The following is a 23,678-nucleotide window of genomic DNA, read 5'->3' on the forward strand; positions in this document are numbered from 1 at the left end:
GAACTTGTTGACTTCTTGCTTCCGTGTCTCGTAAATATCCAATCTATGAATGAAGGAGAAATTTTTCAGCTTTCTGGTTTCTGTCACTTAACATGTTATTGCTGCTGCTTTGGTGGATGAACTTCATGGCGCTCTTCCTGTCTTTTTCTCACCTGTCAGGTGAACTATTCCTGCGCTGCAAAGAGCTTGAAAGCTAACAAAACACATGAAAAAAGCTAATGGCACTCAGGTGATCTATTAGTAACAAGAGATTATTAGATTACATATATCTCTTCTGATAGATAGATTGGGCGATTGGCATAGCAGCAGACATACTTTGCAACATCATTTACATTATTAATCAACCCGAATTCAATGGACACAATGAAGGAGAAAGGGCTAGGCAGATCATTTAGAAGCTTGAGCTTGTTTGCTTGCAAGATTTACCCGGACAAAGATAAAACCCCAGTCTGCTACCCTTCCAGCACTGTCATCGACACGACAGTGGGGCTGCTGTCACAGCTGCCTACACTGTCACGTGTCACTGAATTACGTCGTTTTCTAGGTCGCATTTCGCATTTCCTCAAAACAAAACACCAAAAAACGCATCACCAACCCCGTCGCAACCATGTCAGAGCGAAAGGTATGTACTATATGAATTTTTCGCTGCTTTTCCCTACTAACTAGAGAACAGGTCCTCCAAAAGTACTATCCGCCGGAATTCGATCCCTCCAAATTAGAGGGTCGAAGAGGCCCGAAGGCTTCGGGTCCAAGGGTCCAAACAGTTCGTGTATGTGCCTCTGGAATCGCTTCATCTTCCTCTAAATTTCTAATATCTTTATAGCTTATGGCTCCGTGGTCCATGAAATGCACTACATGGTAAGTTTCACCATGTCCTCACCATTCTTCTTCTCTCTTACGAGAACACTCATGCTGACTACCTCCAGTGGCGAGTACATCTATAAAGGTTTGAATCCTCTTTCTTTATTAAGGAATAAAACTAACCAGTTGCTATTAAGGAAGGAAGTTCAACAGTCGCAAAACAACACCAGTCGAGGAGAAGTACCTTGGAATTCAGATATTCTATTTCTCGATTCGATGCACTCGATGCAGCGCTGAAATCAGGTTCCGAACTGATCCGAAAAACAATGATTATGCCCTAGTTTCGGGGGCAGTTCGAAGCATGGAGCCCTGGCGCAACCGCGCCGCGGAGGCGGAAACCGACGAAGAAAGGCTCAATCGGCTGGAGCGCGAGGAGGCAGAGGCCGCAGGCGAGGAGGAGAAGGATGCCATGGCGGATCTGGAGGCCAAGAACGCGGACGCGCAACGAGAGATGGCGGCGGCAGACGCACTGGACGAGATTCGACAACGAAACGCACGCATCAACCGATCAGAAAAAGAGGGTATCGACTTTGCCGATTCGATCGTACGAAGCGAGGACGAGGAGCGGGAGCGACAGGAGAGGGAGGACAATGAGGCAGCCAAGAGGGCGTTTGCTGCGGCGCGAGCGCAGCTGGACACAGTCACCGAAGATGACCCCGCGGAACAGGCAGCAGAGAGTAGTGCAGGGCCATCATCAAGTGCGGCTGCGGCTGTGGTGGCAAACCCAGAACCAGAGGCAGCAGCCCCGTCGTTCAAGCGAGTCGTCAAGAAGAAGAAGAATCATTCGGCCCTGCTTGGAATCAAGAAGAAGCCATCTCTGGTTTAAAGACAAGAAACGGAGTGGGAGGAGTTAGGATATATCAAGATTCTACGATAACGGCAGATTGAATTATGGCAAATTACAGCACACGGAGTTTGGAGTTTGAAACCAAGGCAGCAAGGAAATCTCAATATACCATCTTGGCATCGAGTCGCGCAGTTATGGCGCAGCTGGTCAAGAATTCGGCGAAGCACTCGTTTCTCGGCTCAAAACTCGCTGTGTTGGCTTGGAACGCTTTCGCAGGATTCGCACGCATCACATAACACCACAGAGCAAGAGAATTGAAGTCAAGTTGATTGAAAAGAGTCGCATCATCAAATCGTGTATCATTCGCTAATTGCAATGGCTAGGAGCTGTTTCCCTTATTCCAATCCTCCTCTGAATGCTGTGTACCCCATGTACTCGCTGTAGACCCATGTCATGTCCCAAAAACAGGACATGATCGCAGCCGAAACGCCTTGCACCGATTGTTCGTTTCTCCCGCTCAAAAAAAGACAATAAAGACAGGCCAATTCGCCATTTGAAAATGGCGGGGATTTTGCTTTTGGCTCCTCCGTACGCCGGACAGTATGATTTCACTTGAGAGTGAAGAGAGAGAAGAGAGTCGTGTTTGTTTGTTTGAGCCCTTTGGTGTCAGACCAGAGGGGCTGGGTTGTTGTTCGCCACCCTTGACGTCGTATTTGATGTCATTGGGGAAATTCGTCAACTTTACCGGCCAAGGAAATCGATCCGATTTTGTGCGGATGTTTTCCTGCTGGTGATGACGACGCCCGTTACTTATTGATAGTGCGTACCACTGGTGCCGTTGGTGATGGCAGATGAGCCAGCGAAACGGGGAGTCGAACCGTTGGGGGGCGACCGGGCTCCGGAAGCCTCCATCTGACGCTTGGTGTGGGCGTGCATGAAGCGCGAGTAGCTGGAGAGGTTCTGGGGAGGAGGAGGAGAGAGAGGCATGGAGACGGTGTAGGCTTCAGATCGAGCGGGCATGATGGCGGTGGTGATGTTTATTTGGTGAGTGGACAAGTGTAGAGTTGAGTGATGATCAAAGGCTTGTAGTGGAAATAGCCGTGTAGTCAAGAGATGATGAGGCTGAACTGTTATAGTGGTAGATGCTGATACTGGAATAAAGAAAAGAAGTCTGTCTACGAGGGGGGGGATACAGAGTCTTATTATACCAGAAGCCGTCCAGCCCAGAATGCCCAAAGGAGCGGAGAAGAGAATGAGCAGAGGGTGGTTTGTGTGTGGATCGGCGGGCTGCAAGCCTCCACCCCCAGGTCCCTTGAAAATCCATCCACTCGAGGATAATGATTGATTCTGCGTAATGAGGGGTGTGTGGAAGGGGGAGGGGAGTGGGAGTGTGTGTGGATGGACCCTTTCTTTCTTGCGTGTCATACCCGTGATACCATCAACGGACAAGCACGGGAACACACACACACACACACACACACACAACACACGAGAGAGAGCTCACGCTGGGGGCAATCAACAAACCGGGACTCAACAATCAGTCTCCCAGCGGGGGGAGACAGTCATTCGGTCGACGGCCCAATCCCCTTTGGCCGCACCCTCTGTTGATCGGCGGTGATTGTCGTCTTCTAGCGCAGGTGAATGTCGTAACTGGACGAGCAGACGAGTTTTCGACGAGCAAGCAGTTGCTGCAGTAAGCTTTTTCAAGGGATCCTGGTTCTGCAGGTTTAGAGACGCCGAATCCCTGCGTCTTTGACCCATGCCATATGCATGCATGCGGGCAAGGGAGATGGCTTCTGATTTGCTGCAAGACGACCCTCGGTCGTTCAGGGTCCTTTCTCCCACATTTTTTCCCATTCTTTCTTGCTTGCTTGCCACTTTCACAGACAACAACAACAAGGCTACGACAAGAGAGGAGAGGATTACAGTATGGCCGTTACTGTACGAGACGAGACGCCACCGAGCAGCCAGAAACAAAGCTTTCCGGGATCCTCTGATCAGCCCTGGGAGCAAGTCTTGGCTCGCCGGCATTCGATCCCCCAGTGGCATGGAACACAACAAGACGGACGAAGAAAGACCCTGCTGATCCGGGGCCGGCACTGAAGTCATCATCACACCTCACGACTAACTAGTTGCCTGCTGTCGAGAAGAAGCCGGAAAGAGACGTGCAGGAAAAGATAATCATGGGCCGAGTGGCATGCATTCTCTGCGTTGACAGGCGGGCAACGGAGCAGTTCTAGACCACTGCAGACTCTGAAACTTCAGGTTTCCATTCAGCATTTCCTGTCCATGAGACCTTGGTCGATAATCACGCAGGCACACACACTCGAGAGGACCAACATTCTCGCTCACCTCCTTCTGGGGCGGGTCACGCGGCTGCTGGGGGTGAAAGCACAACGGTTCGTTCATCTGGGTCTGACCTAGTGCGGCACAAAACAGAAATGATGATCCGAGACATTTTAGCACCAAGGGATCATCGCTGCAAGCCGGAGGACAAGCATCCCGGAATTGGCGTCCGGGTCTAGGGGGGGCAGCCTGTTCCGCGCTCACTCGAGACTGTAGAGAGAGTACGTACCGTTGAGATCCCCAGCAGAGGGCGAGGTTATCGACATCGAGAGACCATGTGGACCGTCGAGAGTTGGAGTGATTGGATGACGAGAGGAAACAAGAATGAGAGGTTATCTCCCTTTGAGGCTCAACTGCGACCGCCATCGAGAGAACGTGGGGAATGCTCGGGAGGGGGTAGCAAAAGTGAGAATCATGGGAGCGGGCTCGGCCGAGGCACCATGGGATTGTCGCTAATTCCCCATGGTCCCGAGCCAAATCCTCGATCTGGAGGGGACCCTGAATTTCCCCATTCCCCTTGTGCCCCGGGTCTTGAAAAAGGCTAATGGCCCTGCTTGCATGGTGTTGTGCCTGAAGAAAAGGATCCTTTACTTGGGTTGAACTCTTTACACCGAATATTGGATATGACTGTCTATTCTAGACACTGGAGCCTTGAGGATTGATACACCCCCTGAGTCCATCAACTGTTCTGACGTCGGTAGTCACCAAACGACTGGAGTCTCTGCCGCCACCACCACAGAACTTCTGTCATTGAACAGCACGCCACGAAAACGGATTGACTCGAAAGAGAGAAACGGAGTCGAGAGAGGAAGCGCAATTACGTCGAACCACGACCACAGTATCACTCTCCAACACGGAACTTGAGCTTCTGAGTGGGCCAATGACGGCATCCTCTGCGACAGCTCACTGCGCCAGTGAGGTCACTGACCCCCGCCCACGCCAAAAAAGCCCCTCCCGCTGATGTCACCTCGAGGGTTTTTGCTACTGTAGGTTCCAGGGAATAAACGGAGACCAAACACGGACCACCAACAGACACAATTGATTGAGCCTCCTTTTTTCTTTGCGCGATGCTACACCGTCATATTTCCTTGCCTCATCCACCGTTTCGCCTCTTACGTTACGCTGGATGCACCTCGAGCGTCATGAGCTTGGACCACAACCCGTCCACAAGGCTAGACCATCTCTCGACATTCCATCTGCGTCATTGGTCGAGGTGGCCATCCAGCCTGGCACAGCTTCCTTCGACGTCAGGAGGCCATCAAGAGCCTCATCTTTCCAGGCACGCTTGACCCCACTGGGCTTCCAAGGCCACAGTTCTTGAGTGTCGCAAACGGCGTCTTGCTCAATTCGGCTTGCCTCTTACCCGAAGAGAGGCTTATGATCCTCGACCCCGGACGGCATCTTCCTCATCTCAGCCTGTTGAGGCAAGCTACTTACTCAATACGGACACCTTGTCTATCCCCCTCGTCAAGTCGCCTCCAGATCATCTTTCCACACACGTGATGACGACACTGGTGGTCAAACTTGGCTCGATTATCCCAAAAGCCTCAATGTCACTCCTGAGCTGAGTTAAGCTGGTCGTCAATCGTTCTAGACTTGGGCTTGGGCCCATGTTTGCTCAAGGGTTTGAGGGTGTGTCGAGCCTGTCGGCCCCAACCCTCGCCCCTCCCTCTCCTTAACCCAATCCTTGCTCCAATGCTTCTTTTGACGTCGTATGTGAGAAATGACATAGGTGTAGGTCAAGAGCTCCCCACCTCTTGGACATGTTCCGTCGTCACCATGACCCGATATCCGACTCTTCTCCAGACTTGTCAAACACTGATATGATCTCGGAGCATTTACTGATTGTCCCTGAGGAGGCAGAAAACGCCGCAGGTGGTGGTGGGTTGCGCTGCGGCGAAATTTTGCATCATACTACAGCGCCTCCGAAGAATATGACGTTGAGCCGCACCACCACCCCAGTGTCCTTTTACCTGGAAAGGCAACCGACTTTCAACCTCGCCTTCCTATGACGATGAATGGTTAGATGGAATGACATTCCGAACTAGAGATTGTCGACTAGGTGTTTTCTCTGACGATGGTTGAAATCCAAGTTGAGATATCATTGCCTTTCAGAGCCACCAGAGTCAAGATGGTTGGACGAGGATAAACTCGTCATTGCACACCCTCGACAGCATGTCTGCAGCCACCCGAGCATTTGCCTTTCGGGACGGACATGGGATCGAGATGATGGGTTAGGCGTAAGAAGTGACAGCCGGTTGACTTCTGATGTCAGGATGCTCAGCTTGCCGTCATTGGGCATCAGAACCGAGAGGTGTTTCCATGAATATCTGTAGATTCTGCTGAGAAGCGATGTCACGAACTACGCAATTTCTCAGATTCGAATGATTCGAACGACGTATTGCGGCACAGACAGGCCAAGGGTGCTTCTGACGTTGATTGAAATTTGTGGTAGAAAAATTGCTCATGATGTCGTTGATATTTCGTCTGACGTATCTAGCAGGTGAGATACCCTGAACAAGAACACTTCTATCCCTCTACGGAGCTTGGAAGCGAGCAGTTCATCATGGCACTTAAGAATGAGCAGCTCCCGGGTTAAGAATCGGTTGGTGAGATAAGAAAGCCCACAGCTTAATGCCAAATGGGCGAGTCTTCAGGGCGAGAGTGTCATGATAGAGACTATCCGTGATGACACGTGATCAGGGTCATAGAATTGACCTGTAGTGTTTGACGATGCCAATGGTCAAGGCCAAACACAAGCAGGATTGCATCACGTGGACTTGGTAAGCTTGACGATATCTCAACTGACTTCACCGGGGGGTTGATAGTAATAGCGCAGTCTGTCATCAACCGGGATATCATCACTTGAAATCTCGAAATTCTTTGACATGGCAATGCCCAGCTCCCCCATTATTCGTATATTCACCAGATAGAACCCTCTTTGTGGTGTTTCTCTGACATTAAATTAAAGTCTTAATCTTTAGGTGGAGTCGACTCTGGGCCCCCGAATTGGGCAGTCTAATCTCGTTTGCCAAGTCGCTTATTGGTGGTGTGGCGGCAGGGCAAGGGATGGGCTCCTCGGATTGTTGGAGCTTTCCGAATCGCCGGAGAGTAATTGAACGAGGGAATCGATAGTCGGAGGGTCTAGACCTGACTGATATGACTTGTCTCTGGAGGTGGTGCTACTGTTGAGCTGCAATATTGTTGATCTGCTGCATGTGCCGTTGATTAAAGTTTGGAAGAACTTGGCAATGTTGAATGATGGAGCCGAATACGGGGCAGTTTTCTCAAGGAAATGGCATGTGGCTTTGAGCTGCAGCAGAAACACTGCCCGCCAATCTACGGAATACATACCGATGCAAAGGAAGCTTATCATTCCGCCCCCAAGTCAGATCATGTTCCCAAATGCCGGCCAAGAGAAATTTCACGTATGACAAGGCATGTCAGCTTGTTTGCTTACTCGCTTGGAATATCGCAAACTTAGGGAGTACAAATCTACCCGACCCCAATGCCGGCTGTCATAAAGGGTCCGGGCGGGGGGACGCCGGCGTCAAGAGCCGTGATTGGCCCACGCCGATGACATCTCCCGCGCGGGATCCGACCCGATGGCCACAGCGCGCGGCTACACGGGGGAATGCTTAAGACATCCATCCGCCTGAAATACAAAGATGCCTCTCCCACATCGTGGATTTCTAGCCCTGGCAAACTTTGTGGTCCCCCCCCTGTGTGCGTAAAGTCGCCGGTCGGCGCGCGGCCTGGGGGGCTTTGTTTAATTTTGCATGATTGATTTGAGAGCCGCTTTGAAAGCAATCCATGGGTGACAAATGTCTTTTTTCGGTGGGTCTCGCTGTCTCTTATTGAAATGTTTGTGATGTTCTTGTGTATTTAGAGGCTGCTGGTCCCAAATGAAGCATCTCGTTCACATCCACTTCACTCACCAAGCTCAGCAAACAAGTCCAAGAACTCGAGTATTTTGTCTACATCGAGACTCAATTGAGGACGATAATCTATAATCACACACAATTTAATTGGCACAGGATCTTCGACTTTCCGACTCCTGCTACATCTCGACGACTTACACACCAAACTCGACCAAACCACCACCTTCAAAATGACCGACAACGTCAAGACCATCGTGGTCCTCGGCGCTGGCCCTGCCGCCCTCCCCATCATCCGCCAGACCATGGTAAACCATGTAATCAAGCGAAAGGATCTCAAGATCGTCGTCATCTCCCCCAACACCCACTTCCACTGGCCCATCGCCATGCCCCGCGCCGTCGTCCCTGGCCAGCTCGCCGACGAAAAGGTTCTGATCCCTTTCGAGCCCACCTTCAAGGAATATCCCTCCGACAAGTTTGAGTGGATCCAGGGCAAGGCTGTGTCACTGAACCCTTCGTCCAACATTGTTGGTGTTGAACTCAATGGCACTGCTGCTGTTCGTGAGGTCAACTACCATACTTTGGTCATTGCCACTGGCTCAAGGACTCGTGATGATATGATCTGGAAGAGCCTGGGAACTACCGAGGAGACCAAGAACAAGCTGCATCAGATCCAGAACCAGATCAGCAACGCCAAGACCATTGTTGTCGCTGGTGGTGGCATGACCGGCTCCGAGACAGCTGGTGAGCTTGGCTTTGAGTACTCCCAGCACGGTAAGAAGGAGGTTATCTTCATCTACTCCGAGAACCTTCCTCTCGCGCCCCCTGCCACCGATGCGGTTCGCAAGCAGGCCCAGAAGGAGCTCGAGAAGCTCAAGGTCAAGCTCATCCCCAACACGACCGTCGCAAGCGCAACTCCCACGCCTGGATCCTCCGACATTGTCCTTGAGCTCCGTGCTTCGGACGGCAAGACAAAGACCATCACGGCGCAGGCCTATCTCCCTGCTACGGGTATCATCCCCAACACCGAATTCGTGCCCAAGGAGCTTCTCGACGGCCGCAACTACATCAAGCAGACCACAAGCCTCCAGGTCGAGGGTCACAAGAACATCTTTGTCGTGGGCGACGCTGGAAACCTCGAGGTTCCCAAGCTGATGCACGCCGAAGCCCAGTCTAGGCACATGCTCAAGGCTCTCCCCGCCTACCTAGAGTCAGGCGTGGCTCCCGAGTACGCTGTCAACAAGAAGGAGATGTTTGCCCTGACTCTGGGACGAAGCAGAGCCACGGGCCAGATGGGCACGATGAAGCTGTTCAGCTTCCTGATCTGGTTCATGAAGGGACGGTACCTCGGCACCGACTACGCCGGTGGCTGGGCTGCGGGTAAGAGGACCATGTCGGTGACATTTGAGAAGTGAGAGGGCTTTTTTGGTGTTTATTGCACTTGACGGCGTTGTTGGAATATTTATATCCCCCCACATGCTCTGCAGTTTCTTGCTTTGCCTCTAGATTTTTTTCCTTTCTAATAAATGAATCTTTAATATGTTGCATATTTATGGTTCTATCACCAAATTAGAGACATGATGCACACACATCTGGGGAACCCCACAACCCGAGCTGGGACGACATGGGTTAGCGATAACTTGGAAGCTACAATCGAACTGTCAGATTGAGAGACCACTTTGACTTTCGTTCATTGTGGCCATCCCAAACTTGAATCTGTCTCGATTATATCAACGGACTTGTTTGCACTATTCAATCGCGCGACAGCTGTCCACCAGCCACCATGAATACCCTCGTCTACAACATGGCCTGGAGTGGGTTCATCACCATGCCCTACCCAGAAAGGGACTGCTCGGGCAGTATAGTCGTCGTGACGGGCGCGAATAGCGGTAATATCAAAACCTGGCCACTTTATTCATCTAATCGAGACTGACGCTGACTGTCTATCAGGCCTTGGTCGCGAAGCATCGCGTCACTTTGTGCGCCTCGGCGCTGCAAAGGTCATTCTGGGATGTCGCAACCTCGACAAGGGCGAAGAAGCCAAGAAGGACATTGAAGAAACGACGGGGAAGAAGGACATTGTTGAAGTTTGGCAGCTCGACATGGCGTCATTCGACAGCGTGCGCGAGTTTGCCGCGCGTGTCGACAAGTTGGATCGCCTGGATATACTGGTCGACAACGCCAGTCTCCTCATATTTACGCGCGAGATGATCGAGGGTCATGAATCTACGCTGACCGTAAATGTCATTTCGACATTTCTTCTCACGATGCTGGTGCTTCCTGTCATGAGACGCACGGCGACCAAGTTCAATCTTGTTCCCCATATTGTCGTCGTGTCATCCGATGCAGCCACTGCGGTACGTGTTTTAAACAACTCAACAGGTTCTTTGGCTAACAATTTGAAAGAGCCCTCTTCCGGAGCGTGAGTCAGAAAACATCTTCAAAGCACTAGATGCAAAGACAGACGTGCTAGAGCGTTACAACATCTCCAAGATGATGCAGGTCATGATCACAGCAAAGCTAGCTGAAGCTGTCGACGCATCAGGCAAAGGCCACATCATCGTCAACTGCCTTCACCCTGGCTTCTGCGGCACGCAACTCTTTAGGCGATTCCCGTTCCCGTTCAACCTAATCTTTAACCTGCTTACCGCTTTGTTTGCGCGGACAGCTGAGATGGGGTCACGAACCCTGCTCGTCGCGGCGTTTGCGGGAGACGACACGCATGGGCGGTTCATGTTTGATGCCAAGCTACATGAACCTCCTCGTATCATGCAGGGTGACGAAGGAGAGAAATTGACACAGAGGGTGTGGGATGAACTGGTGGAGATTCTCGAGGGGATCGTGCCTGGTGTGACAAACAACATCTAGCATAGATTTGGTCAAAAGTATCACTCTGTGACTATAGACATTGAGAAGGTCTGCGTCTGCCTGGGGAAGACATTCGTCTCATATTGTAGGTGACTTGAACCAAAGCTGATTCGGCCCATATCCGTTTGTGAGGTGAGGTGATGCTTCAGTTGACCGACTATTGACGCTTAAGCCACTACAAACAGTCCACTTACAAAGAGGAAGCCATTAAGGAAGTGTAGCATCGCAACTTGCCTTGCCCTCTCTTTGTTTCGTCATGCTGTTATATCCCATCTCCTATGATGACCTGTTGGCCGTGGTGTTCTATCTGTCAAAGTAAGGGAGCCTGACTCCAACCAAAGATATGTATTACAATTTATCAAAAATCTTTAAGAGATCTAAAATAATATTCCAATTATTTACATGATCTAAGATCTATTATTAATTACTCTCTCGTTTCCAGCAGCCCTCTTTGACTACCCTTAAAGAACTATTATGCCCTCTGTCTGACGCGGAACCATTCCGCGTCACGGTCGCAACGTTCAAGGTCCCACCCGACCGGCTCTTCGCGCCTGCAGTTGAAGCTTCAAAGCTCCCACCTACAACGAACTCTCCTTACGACAAAGTATACTTATACTACAGGCAGCAAGCGCTCTTTGCCCGGGCAGGCCTGACTCATGGATCGGTTTCCTTCTTCTGTCGGCTCATAAACAGACCTCCCTCCTTGAACCATCATCGATCGACATCAACACCACCATCAACATGGATAGTCGCACCGCTGCGCAGGGCGCCTTGCGCGCAACCATCGATTTCTGGAAAAAATTTGTTTCCCGCTGCATCGCTAGACGTGTTGATACGGATCGATTCGAGGTCTTGGTGCAGCAGGTTTACGCCGAACATCCTCTACCCCCCGCCGTCATCGCCGACTTCTTCTTGCGACCGCAACCTTCCAACGACAACAGCCTCGACCCTCGAATCCCTCCGTATCTACAAGCGCTCACGCGATTGGGCTATATAGATACACCGTCCGTGTTGCAGGCTCTCTATAAATACTCGTCTTCACATGCCCAGGCGCAGCAGCCCAATGATGGCGACGATAAGAACGAGGCGGCGCAACCGCCAAGGACACCACACATCAAACACTGGAAGAGTTCGTACTGGGCCGAAGAAGCCATCTTCTACAGCCTTACTAAGGCGGTAGTGGAAGGCAGGGCTATCCCAGATTCCACCATTGCGTTGGACGTCGTCAAGATCATTTCCAAGTACATGACATTGTTTACGGCTGCGTCTACTGCCTTTGCCGCCGACATGCTTGGGCAACTGCATTCTCCCCAGATTAGAGATGAGATGGAGTCGGCCCGAGCTGGCCTTGTGGCGCTACTTCTGCGTCTTTGTGAGAATGACGTACTGGTCAAGGCCGTCAGCAAACCATTCGCCAAAGGTTCCTAACATCCAACGCAGGGTTCGATGATCAAACACTGACTCTGTGACAGATGCTCGAAAAGAACTGGCTGCTAGTCTAGCAAGCTTCGTACCAACCCTGCAGCTTGTGCCAGAGCTCACCGAGAAACTGGAGCTCTTCCGAACCGAGACCCTTGCGAGTCTCGATCCTGCGGATAAGAAGAAGCAGGTTGCTAATGCCGCCATGGATGAACTTCTGGATTCTACAGTTGGACTAGAAAACTTTGTGATACCCGAAATCCCCATCAGTAATACCCGAGCAGGGTTATATATCTACCTCAACGCTGCGGTTAGTAAGAGCCTCATTCAAAATGCTTCCTTAATAATAATAAGTCTTAGCTTATTGGGCGCCCCATCCTGGACGACAACGCTCTATTCTCTTACATGAACAACAAGTACCAAGGAGACGTTCAATCAAGCGCGATTGACCTGATCCTAGCATCGTTCGATATACTAGCCAACGCTGTGTTTCGTAATGAGGGACAGAAAGATGCTCACCTTTTGCGCTCATACCTGATCAACAAGCTTCCTCTACTTCTATATCAACTCTGCCCTCCCGAGTTCCCGGGCACGTCTGCTGAGTTTTGCATCACGGAAGCACTGCATCATGTCGACACCAGCCTGTTCCCGACGGCCTCACTCATGTTTGACGAGTCTCGCAATAACAATCCGTATACTGAAAGTGTCAGAGAGGAGTTTTGCGCCTCATGTGTTCTTCATGGTCTTGTGCAGAGAGACCACGTGGAAAGAATCCTCGGGGAGATTTCTCTGTCGGATGAACCGTCATTGCAAAAATACTCGAAAGAGAAACTTGTCCAGGACTGTTTGTCTGACATGGACAAGATCCAAGGCTTGATTCTAGAGCTTGACAAGATGGACGGCAATGTCGGCGCCGTTTGTCAGGCGCTCATCGAGGTGAGCAACTCTGGCCGCGTGCCGCGTATTCATTTGTCGACTAACAGGCATAGCTTTTGCGACAATACTGCCATAGCAAAGAGACCATGTCTCTAAAGCTCCTGTGCAGTCAGTTGGCAGCGAAACCCCAATCATTAGATGTGATTCTTCTATTTGAGAAGTTGCCGACAATCCTCGAGCCCTTGTGCCAATTGCTCGACAACTGGCGGTATGAAGAGGATCAAGGCGAGTATCAACCAGTTTACGAAGAATTCGGCTCCATTCTCCTGCTAGTTTTGGCGTTTGCCTACCGATATAACCTCACGGCAACAGATGCCGGGGCGATCGGTCCAGACTCATGTGTGGCCAAGATTATCGGACGTGGACATATCGCACGACAAGGCAACGAGCTGACAGAACAGGAAAATGGACATCTAGGCGGATGGATCCATGGTTTGTTCGACACCGAAGCTGGCGGTCTTGGCGACGAATTGATGTCTTCCTGTCCGCCGCAAGAATTCTATCTGTTGGTGGCAACGTTGTTCCAGAACATTGTGGTTGCCTATGCGCACGGCTATCTTAATGATGAGAGCCTAAAGGGGGGCGTCGAATGTGAGTACTTTAATAGTAACTTGGGAAGAATATCTGATGAGAAGATGACTCTGGAGGACTACTTCATGACTTTCAAGGAACTAACACCAAAACGCAGATCTGGTAGATACGTTCTTATTGCCATCTCTTGTGCCGGCTATCCGGTTCTTGTCAGATTATCTCTGGGTCGACCAGAAGGAGGCCAAGTCCGTCATCAAGGTCCTTCAGCTTATCCTTCTGCCCAGCAGCATATCCGGAGAAGCCAGTACGATGCTGTCGTCCGTCAAGAATCTCATCGCGAGGCCCCTCGAACATGCCCTCAGGACATACCAGAGGCGTGATCCAAAGAACCAGGATATCGAGCCCCTTCTCCGGACACTCAAGGACAGCATCCCGTTGTCTCGAAGGACAGGAGGTGCCGACATCAACGAACTCGAGTCCTGGACTTCGACAGCCACAAATGGACTTGCCAGTGCCATCAAGCACAACATCCAAGGCCTCGTGCACTGGAGCATGCACCCGGCGATCAACAGCATGCCGACCTCGTATACTCATCGCCAGATGCTCGCAGCCCTCAAGCTCCTTGGGTCGAAGCGGCTGTTGCACATCATCTTGGATGAGGTGAGGCAGCAGACAGAGGCAGGAAACGCCAACAGTGTGTACGACGTTGCTACATCGCTGATCTGCGCCCCCGATGCGGCCAAGGATGCTCCTGTTGGCATGCTCGATGTGAATGGTAATATGCCTCCAACTTTGCAGCGCCCGCGCACGCTCCGTGAGATGTTGAAGGCCGAAGCAGAAGGCTGTAAGAAGCTTCAGAAGAAGGACGCGGCGCTGGCCGAGATTGTGGTTCGTCTACACCGCAGGGTCGAAATGCTGATGGTCATGCCCGAGGCACAAGCCATGCTTCAGACGGCAGACATGGCACTGGGAGATGCGATGGCTGCTGCGGCATCGGGTGTACAGGGTGACAGCATGTCTGTTGACAACATGCTCGATGTCGGAATGGGTGGAGTTCCGTCAGACCTCGGACTTGGGCCTGCGAGCGCTGGTGGAAGTCTGGATCCGTCAGGGGATAACGAGCTGTTTGGCGCTTTTGGGTCCCAGGAGTTGGACAACTTTGATTGGGATATGGATAACATGGTATAGACCTTTGCTTGCATGCTCATGGGTTGGTATATCTAATATAAGGTTTAACAAAAGAACAAACATTAAACAAAACCCTTGGGACTTTATAAGCAGTCAAGCTCTTCGCCTTTAATCCCCTTTTCTTAACCTAAGATTACTATTTAAGAGGTAAAGAGATGTGAATAAAAAATTCACTCAAGGCAGCCTTACCTTGGTGGTGTCTTGGCTGGCACTTGCTATCCATATAATCACAGTTGCTTGCTAATACGAGCATTGAGCAAATACCTAGAAAGAGCTCTTTTCCTTTGATATTTTTCTTCAACTTCAAGATGGTTGGCATATATACAAAAGACACTGATGAAGCCAGCAGGGGTAGCCCCCGTGGTAAACTAAGTAGTCCGCCCAGCTGAATATCCACTCTTTAAACTATTGAAAAGCTGACAGGGGAGTTGAATGGCCAAGCCGGGAGGGGCGTATCCGTGCCTGGATCTAGAACCATGGAACTCACAGGGACGCCTCAAAGTTTTTGGCTTCTCCTGCTTCTATCGTTGGGCAAATATCTTGGCATTGAGGGAGTAGAGTCAGAGACGAGGGTCAGGAAACACCACAGAGCCTATGCCTACAACCATCATGCCTCATCAACCGGCCGAGATTTCGGCGAACATTCTTAAAAGAGCCATGTAATCGACGGCGCGTCTAGAGTGAAGCTAGATTCCGATGACCCTGCGCTAGCTCTATCGTGATGCGCAAGTGGCTGCTTAAAAGTTCAGACCTCGCCGATTCTTGGGGGAGTCTCGTATTCACCTCAGTTCTCTCCTCTTCACTCACCTTTAGTCCTTCGCTATGGTTTCGCAAAAGTTGTTTGCTGCGTTTGCGGCTTTGAGCTTTGTCGCTGGGTCTGAGGCGGCGCTGTGTAGACCAAAGTCTAGCACCAGCGTGGATATAACTTCGTCTTCAACTGTTGAGACGTCTTCTGTTGCGACTGTTTCGACTGACAGTACCACGGTTGCTACTACAACTACCGAGTCTGCATCCTCGACGATCGAGTCCTCTTCTACTGTCATCACCGTCTCAACCGAAAGCACTACACTCGCTACATCCACCACCCAAGCCGCCTCATCGACTACTTCATCCGCCGAGCCTATTATCACCAACATCCTCATCAACGGCGACTTCAACGACGGCCGCACCATCGACCCCTGGACGTCTGGCCTCAACGGCGGCACTGACGGCCTCAGCCTCGACCCGGACACCCAGGTGCAAGGCTGGTCTCTCGCCCTCTCCACGACAGGATCCCTGACCAGCTACTACGTCTTCAACACGCTCGACGCCTCACGAATCGTGCCGGGCGCGGGATACGATCTCTCGGCGTATGTCGATCTCGCCTACAACTTTGGCGGCGGCTACGGATGTGACAGTGTTGACATCTACTGTGTGTGGGGAGGACTTAATCAGGCAGAGGGTCATACGTCGGCTACAACTACAGATGGAAGGTTTCAGGAGCTGACGACGACGTGTCGATGGACGGAGGAGCAGGCTGGGGATAACCCCAAGGTCTTGTTCAAGTTTGAGTGTGCTAATGCGTATTCGCACATCGACGAGGTGACACTGGTTGGGCCTTTGGCTCAGTAGAGTGGTTGAGGAGGATGGATGTTTATCTCTGGTTATATGCACGAGTTTATTATCGAATTCCGCACCTGTGTAGGTACTAGATTTGACAGTAATAGTAATGCAACATCCCGTGAGAAGCATCCATCCAGGTTATTCACCTTCATTTCTCACTAATCAGAACATAGGGAAGATGGTGTCTCGGTTCTCTGCATGGCGAGGTCTTTTATAGTCCTGAGGAGTCTATTCGATCAACGGTCGAGGAGTGTTCTTGTAAAAACCCCCCGCGAGTCAGAACCACAAGCCCAGCAATGACATTTCCGCATAAACAATGTGATCTTGGTATTTACTGATGAAAAGTCTCGCTCGAACTGTATTCATCCTCCATCATTCATGAGGACGTTTCGAAACAAAGTCTGATACTGACCTGGGCCCGTGTAAGTGGTCCCCAGTATTCACATCTTTAATCCACATTTGGCAACCGTACTTCAATCCTAAGTGAAGCCGACCACTGCTCCAACAACGCAGTCATTGTTTTCCGCCCAATGAATCCATAGCGCCTTGTTTTTCCGAGTCAGTTGATGTTAATTGCAATGTCTAGAGCGCCATCTACCAAGTTCAAAACAGTCACGTGATATTTACACCACCACGGTCAAAGCGAAATCGCTGAGACACTCGCTGGCCTGATTGACATCACCACAACATCCATCGGCCTACCTTGACCTGAGAACATCATGTCTGCCCCCTCAATTGCAGTGCGCGCCGGCGCCCGCCGAGCTTTTCGACAGTTGAGACCAATTGAGGCCTCTAGCCGACGTCTCGTCCAGTATCCTCAAGCTCGTTGCCTCTCATCTACGAGGTCGTTGGGGCAGTACACCACCCCCAACCCGAACCCGCCTCTTGGCAAGAAGAATGCTTCGAATGATTCCCCATCCCGCATTGGATTGATTGGTGCTCGTGGCTACACCGGCCAGGCCTTGATTGATCTCTTCAATGAGCATCCATTCATGGACCTTCGGCATGTGTCCTCCCGAGAGCTCGCCGGCCAAGAGCTCGAGGGATACACTAAGCGCAAGCTCACCTACGAGAGCTTGATACCCGAGGACATTGCTGAGTTGGATAAGGAAATTGACTGCTGGGTCATGGCTCTTCCTAATTCTGCTTGCAAGCCTTACATCGAGGCCATTGATCAGGCTCAGAAGAACAGCAACCACAAGAGCGTCGTCGTCGATATTTCCGCTGACTATCGGTTTGATGACTCCTGGACTTACGGTCTGCCTGAGATCACCAAGCGGTCCAAGATTGCTCAGTCTACCCGGATCTCTGTGCCTGGTTGTTATGCTACTGCTGCCCAGCTTAGCATTGCTCCCATCATCGAGAATGACCTTCTTGGAGGCCAGCCTACCGTCTTTGCTGTATCTGGATACTCAGGTGCCGGCACCAAGCCTTCTCCAAGGAACAATGTCGAAAACTTGACCGATAATCTTCTCCCTTACTCATTGACTGGTCACATTCATGAACGCGAGATCAACCATCATCTCGGTATCTCCGCCGCCTTTATCCCACATGTGGCTTCTTGGTTCCGGTTAGCATTTCTATTCTTTCGCTAATTAGGGTTTGCTGAACATCATCTACAGAGGAATTCACCACACTGTCAACATCCCGCTCAACAAGCAGATCTCCTCCCGCGACATCAGGGAGCTGTTCCAGCAGCGCTACGACGGTGAGAAGCTGGTCAAGGTCGTCGGAGAGGCGCCGCTCGTCAAAGCAATCCAGGGACGGCACGGCGTTGAGATTGGAGGGTTCGCCGTTGATAAGACTGGCAAGCGTGTGGTCATGTAAGTGGTTGGCAACCTCTTGAAGGATTGATCGTGCTAACTGTGTCTAGTTGTTCCACAATAGATAACCTGAACAAGGGAGCCAGTACTCAATGCTTGCGTAAGTATCTCTTTGATCAACATACTCATTTAGGTACTAATGGGATTTACAGAGAACATGAACCTGGCGCTTGGTTATGCGGAATTTGAGGGTATTCCTACCATGTAAAGGTGCCAGCTAGATCAGATCTTGGATACATAGTAAGACAAGAGAAATCGAGAAGAGAGTGATCAAAATACCACCAAGGCGTATCTGGGGCGTCTAGCCGAAAAGGTTTGCTATGCAAGAGTTCTACTCATCTTGGCCCGATTTTTGGACTTGGAGCCTGTTGATGACCTCCTGGATGGATCACCGACCAGAAACACTTATGGAAACCCTTTCTCGAGTAACAAAAAGGGCACTCATCTAGTGCGTTGTTTATTTGTTACGGGCCTTGCCGTCCATGGCGATGCCGTAGACACTGGTTTCTCGACAGCCTTGTAAGGTTGAAAGGCACACTAGCGATAACGATTGTGTCTGCCCTATAGTTATTAACCAAGCCCCCAGTACCTGCCTACCAATGCAGTGCAATTTTCACATATGGAGGAGCTCAGCCACAAAAGTTGCACTTTGCCCAGCCTGCAGGCACTTCACCCAATGGGGACTGACCAGGCTTCACCTCAAATATCCCTGACTTCCCCCGCCATGTCTGAACTTCACATGCTCACCTTCTACACCACAATCCATGGAGGCCTTGGCAGCTGTCGCCCTGGTAGGAAATGTCCTTCAGTTCGTTGAATTCGTCGGCCGACTCTTCAAGCACACATCCCAGATCTACGCGTCAGCGTCGGGCCTCGCACCCGGGGACCTCCATGTCCAAGACATCTGCAGCAAGTTTGACTCCTTCAGCGCGCAACTCCAGTCAGTACCTTCAAGCTCGAGTGCGCCGCCAGATCTCCAAGATTGTGCTGCCGCTTGCAAAAAGGACTGCGATGAATTACTTGCCATCATGAGAGTTCTAGCTGCCAAGAAGGGCAACTCACAGAAACCCTGGAAGAGCTTCTCGGCTGCCCTGTCTTACAAGATGAAGGCAGGGGATATCCAAGACTTGAAGAAGAGGATCGAAGACCGCCAGCATCTCATGTCCCTCATGCTATCCGACATGCTCAAGTTTGTCACCCCCGGAAACCCCGATACTCACTTACTCAGGTCTATAGCGAGAGGGTCCGGGTGATGAGCAACGAAATCTCAGGGCTCCAGTTGACCATCACAGGCTGGACAACCAGAACCGATGCCTGGTATCACAGGCTTCTGGACATACAGCAAAGTATTAGCCAACAAATCAATACACTCAGCCAACAAATAAAAACGCCCAATCGTCAGGAAAACACACCCGAAGGCGCCGTTGACAGCATTTGCTCGGAATTAAGGGGTCTGTCGATTGACACCCAAGAGTGCCAGCAGACCGTGGATATCTTGAATTCTCTCGACTACGAAGAACGTCCGAAACGGCACGGCAACATCTCCAAGGCCCACAGGACTACATTTGCGTGGGGATTGCGACAAGATGACCCAGGCGAGGGCCAAGGGCCGTCGGGCTCTTTTCGTCGCTGGCTGAGCAGGAACTCTAATCTCTTCTGGGTCTCGGGCAAGCCAGGATCCGGTAAATCGACCTTTATGAAGTTTGTCGCCGACCATAAGGAGACTCCAAAGTGTCTCAAACAGTGGGCTGGACATGGAGAACTCGTGCTGGCCAAGCACTTCTTCACCATCTACGGGACAACCATCCAGAGATCCCTGGAAGGGCTCCTGAGGTCCCTTTTGCACAACATTCTAGAGGGGGAGCCAAAATTAATGCAAAAGCTACTGCCGGCCCGGTGGGCAAGAACGTCAAAGCAGCCTCCCTGGACGCATTCCGAGCTCGAGGACGCGCTGCGAGATGTCGCCAACACGCATCTATCGGTCCACATGTGTTTCTTCATTGACGGGCTAGACGAGTACTCAGGTGATCATCTCGAGATCTGTCAGGCTCTCAAGGGACTGTCAGAGTCACCTTTCATCAAGGTCTGCGTGTCTAGTAGACCGTGGAATGTGTTTGAAGATGCCTTTGGCGCCTCTAGAGAGTCTAAGCTATACATCCATAAGCTCACTCAGGAGGATATCCTTAATTACACCCAGGCTCGCCTTGAGGAACATCCTCGATGGGGTCTCGTCTCTAGCGACCCCAATGCTGCAGAGTCAAAGTCTCTGATCAACGAAGTTGTCGACAAATCCATGGGGGTGTTTCTGTGGGTTTTCTTGGTCACTCGGCTCCTGCGTGAGGGCCTTAGCAACGATGATAGCTTTTCAGACCTGAGAAGAAGGCTATCGAGCTACCCGGACGACCTGGAGGAATTCTTCAAACACATACTAGGATCAGTGGACCCATTCTACCACGAGAAAATGGCGGGCACTCTCATGATTGCCCGCGATGCAGAAGAGCCTCTGGCGACCGAGATGTTCATGTTCCACGATCATGAATACGACGATGAGGATTATGCGCTGCGCGATCCAGCTGACCACGAATGGCTCGACAATAACTGCCGGGAAGCGTCTATCTCGGTCTCTCGTCGCATTAACGGGAGGTGTAAAGGTCTTTTGGAATGGCAAGACGGCACAATGGTCTTCTTACACAGAACTGTCTTTGACTTTTTACGCACCCCTGAGATGGCCAAGTTTCTCCGGGAAAAAGCCAAGGCCGACTTTTGCTCTCATCGTTCGCTACTTCGAGCCCGACTTGCCTGGCTGAAGAGGACTGTTTTCACCCAAAATTCCCCCGGCAAGAAAGAGCCTGATCTGATGGAGGACGTGCCCGACTTTGTCCAAAGCTTGCGCGAGGCGGCCCGATACGCGCGCCTGGCGAGCGGTGAGGGTGGAAACATAGAAGCTGCAACAACAGCTCTTCTCGATAATGCTGAACTTGGGATAGCGAAAATGGTTAGGACAGGTCAGATTCCAGGCTCAGATGAGTCGATAGCAGTGGGAGCCTATCGTCTGCTTCTTCTCGAGGGCAGGATCGGCGACTACGTGGACAGCAAACTCTCCATGCCCAGATACCTCAGGAATTCTTACGCAAACAAGTATCGTTCGCCACTTTGTTTTGCTCTCGGCATGGCTCCTCGCCCATCATCCGGCGCTTCTGTCAATCTCGAGATCAACCCGCCGCTGCTGCAGACTCTTCTCGATTCTGGTCACGACCCGAACGAGGTATATGGCCAAGACACCTTTTGGACTAGATTTGTCGAGTTCTATACTCGCAAATTGGGAACGCTTTCTCGTACAGATATGATTGGTATCGCACTGGAGAGCGGCATCTTGGAGACGTTGCTCCGCCATGGGGCAGATCCAACAGCCTATGTCCGTCTCGCAGGTAATTACAAGGTCCCTTTCTGGTTCCATCTCCTCCTCATCGCGCCGCACATACATTCGCATCAACGGTCAATGTTTGAGAGAATCTGGGGCCTCACGCTCAAACGCATCCCGGCCTTGAGTGAGGCAAAGTTCCTCGAAAGAGTCGACGGACCGCCTCCGGACGGGTACCAATGGGCTTCCCACAGCCTCTGGAGTTCCATGCGGCGCATGACTTTTGTGCGGGGGACGCTAGGACCGCTTAAGGACGACACATTTATTCTCAGGATATTCGCCAGAGTACTGAAGCGGGTTCGTGATAGTCGGGAGGTATATAGACAATGCTGGCACTGGTTCGCCCGATCCCTTGGGATTGACTCTCATGAGTTTGGGCAGAAGCTCTCATCAATCAAGCAGGAACAGGTCAACTCTAGAAAACGGCGGCTTGAGTGGGAGGGGGAGGGACCAAGTGAAGCAACTAGACCAGAAGGTTTGCGTAGACGCATAGCTTAGTAGTGGTGTTGATGCTTGGAGACTTGAACTTGATGTAGCTCGTAGTGAGTGGGCATTTTGCACTTCAATGTCAATGTGGAGTAGGGTGTATAGCTGAGCATCTCTTGAGAGCACCTTTTAGAAGGATGTACTGTATTAATGATGGTATGAAGCAAGGGGCATGGATTGAATGCTCCTGGTGACCTCTCACCTCCCACCATGAAACTGCCAACAAGAAAGCCGAGCTTCAACAAGAACCGGCCGCGTGGCCTAATGGCTAAGGCGCTAGATTTCGGTCTTGAGCTCCCGAACTCTCTAGAGATTCCAGGTTAGTTCCACTTCACTTCAACAGCTTCGCAACATCCATACTAACAGTTCAAAGGTTCGAATCCTGGCGTGGTCGAATGATCAAGCTCATCTTTTTTTTTTGCTTTTTGATCAGCTGGCGATTTGTCTAAATTGATCAATTGTCTGTTAGCTGTTGACGATGTGAATAGAGTGTTGGTGGTTGTCAACTTGTGGTGTCCCTTTTTACCACGCTGGATGGCTTCAATCTCATCCACCCCAACCAAGCATTACACCTGCGAACTGAGTCCAGAAATCGGTCATATCGGTAATGGCCTCCTTTCTCAATTTGCAATTGAAGCCATACGAGAATAGAAATATCTCGACCCCCACCATAGTCCCTATCATCCACGAGTACCAGCCATCAGGGCGCACCAGGCTGGGGTTCGCTGGACTGGGACGTCCAGCGGAGGAGAAGCATCTGTTGAACATCAGAAATATGGGCGGCAGCAACCAGATCATGGAGGCGTGAAACCTGTACAGATCGTGCTGTTGTGATTTGGACATGACGAGTCCGGAGCAGACCGTGGCTGCTATGAAGATGACGATAAGGACAGTCCAGTACATGGTGACCAGGAACACATGAAGAGAACTCCCGTCTGTTTCCGATAGGAGTTCGCCGTTGGGATTGACGGCGACAAGTACTTGCTGGCTTCGGGGGATGGGGTCCATGGGCTCCGGGTCGGCCGAAGGCTGATGAGTCTCTGTGTTGGTGGAAGGCTGCTGAGGCCCCGACTCTAAGCATTCCTTCCTCCTCCTCACCCATTTGAGCGTCTTGAAGGCCCATCTCGTCACCCTAGCATCAAGGGGACTAATTGTCAAAGCGAGCATGACTCTCAGGCCGAGACTGACGCTATACACACCGGAACTCCTCCCACCCAGGACATAGTACATGATGAAACATATCATCCCCACCATCCGAATCGTCGATATGGCCAGGACAGTGGTGGCTATCCAAATATCTCGCCTGATTATTATGCCCTTCTTGTAGTTCCATGAGCTGTAGATGAAGGGGAGGTGCGAGGCGGCGAGGTAGATGAAGAGAAAGATGATGTCGAGGGCGGCGATCACCTGACGGAGGCATTCGGGAACTTGTTTGTTCATGGTGACAAGGAGGATGATATGGAGAGCAACTGCAAGTGACAAAGGCACTTGGGGATAGAGGCTGGGTATTTATCTTCCCCCGAGAACCTGGG

General features: G+C 51.2%; 8 protein-coding genes across 8 annotated transcripts; 7 read left to right on the forward strand and 1 right to left on the reverse strand.

Annotated features, from left to right (window-relative positions):
• Positions 1–607: 607 nt before the first annotated feature.
• Positions 608–1,687, forward strand: NECHADRAFT_84632 (uncharacterized protein; the record flags this gene model as incomplete). Its single annotated transcript, XM_003049933.1, has 5 exons — positions 608–622; positions 674–769; positions 824–858; positions 927–946; positions 999–1,687. The coding sequence occupies 5 exons, from the start codon at positions 608–610 to the stop codon at positions 1,685–1,687; spliced, it is 855 nt and encodes a 284-aa protein (XP_003049979.1).
• Positions 1,688–8,105: 6,418 nt separating this feature from the next.
• On the forward strand, positions 8,106–9,418 carry NECHADRAFT_101554 (uncharacterized protein; the record flags this gene model as incomplete). Its single annotated transcript, XM_003049934.1, has 1 exon — positions 8,106–9,418. One exon carries the CDS (start codon positions 8,106–8,108, stop codon positions 9,285–9,287), a length of 1,182 nt encoding a protein of 393 aa, XP_003049980.1. The 3' UTR covers positions 9,288–9,418.
• Positions 9,419–9,655: 237 nt separating this feature from the next.
• NECHADRAFT_48811 (uncharacterized protein) lies at positions 9,656–10,740 on the forward strand (the record flags this gene model as incomplete). Its single annotated transcript, XM_003049935.1, has 3 exons — positions 9,656–9,761; positions 9,823–10,254; positions 10,304–10,740. 3 exons carry the CDS (start codon positions 9,656–9,658, stop codon positions 10,738–10,740), a joined length of 975 nt encoding a protein of 324 aa, XP_003049981.1.
• A 741-nt stretch (positions 10,741–11,481) lies between these two features.
• Positions 11,482–14,814, forward strand: NECHADRAFT_96107 (uncharacterized protein; the record flags this gene model as incomplete). Its single annotated transcript, XM_003049936.1, has 5 exons — positions 11,482–12,160; positions 12,213–12,469; positions 12,520–13,095; positions 13,149–13,686; positions 13,784–14,814. 5 exons carry the CDS (start codon positions 11,482–11,484, stop codon positions 14,812–14,814), a joined length of 3,081 nt encoding a protein of 1,026 aa, XP_003049982.1.
• An 822-nt stretch (positions 14,815–15,636) lies between these two features.
• Positions 15,637–16,425, forward strand: NECHADRAFT_84635 (uncharacterized protein; the record flags this gene model as incomplete). The annotated part of the gene is made up of 1 exon (XM_003049937.1): positions 15,637–16,425. The coding sequence occupies one exon, from the start codon at positions 15,637–15,639 to the stop codon at positions 16,423–16,425; it is 789 nt and encodes a 262-aa protein (XP_003049983.1).
• A 710-nt stretch (positions 16,426–17,135) lies between these two features.
• On the forward strand, positions 17,136–18,447 carry NECHADRAFT_96108 (uncharacterized protein; the record flags this gene model as incomplete). Its single annotated transcript, XM_003049938.1, has 4 exons — positions 17,136–17,986; positions 18,039–18,239; positions 18,290–18,339; positions 18,392–18,447. The coding sequence occupies 4 exons, from the start codon at positions 17,136–17,138 to the stop codon at positions 18,445–18,447; spliced, it is 1,158 nt and encodes a 385-aa protein (XP_003049984.1).
• Positions 18,448–19,003: 556 nt separating this feature from the next.
• Positions 19,004–22,327, forward strand: NECHADRAFT_84637 (uncharacterized protein; the record flags this gene model as incomplete). Its single annotated transcript, XM_003049939.1, has 4 exons — positions 19,004–19,428; positions 19,476–22,135; positions 22,197–22,202; positions 22,311–22,327. 4 exons carry the CDS (start codon positions 19,004–19,006, stop codon positions 22,325–22,327), a joined length of 3,108 nt encoding a protein of 1,035 aa, XP_003049985.1.
• Positions 22,328–22,692: 365 nt separating this feature from the next.
• Positions 22,693–23,586, reverse strand: NECHADRAFT_84638 (uncharacterized protein; the record flags this gene model as incomplete). The annotated part of the gene is made up of 1 exon (XM_003050316.1): positions 22,693–23,586. One exon carries the CDS (start codon positions 23,584–23,586, stop codon positions 22,693–22,695), a length of 894 nt encoding a protein of 297 aa, XP_003050362.1.
• Positions 23,587–23,678: the final 92 nt, after the last annotated feature.

Source organism: Fusarium vanettenii (genome assembly GCF_000151355.1).
Source record: "Fusarium vanettenii 77-13-4 chromosome 9 genomic scaffold NECHAsca_6_chr9_2_0, whole genome shotgun sequence".
Classification (NCBI taxonomy): domain Eukaryota; kingdom Fungi; phylum Ascomycota; class Sordariomycetes; order Hypocreales; family Nectriaceae; genus Fusarium; species Fusarium vanettenii.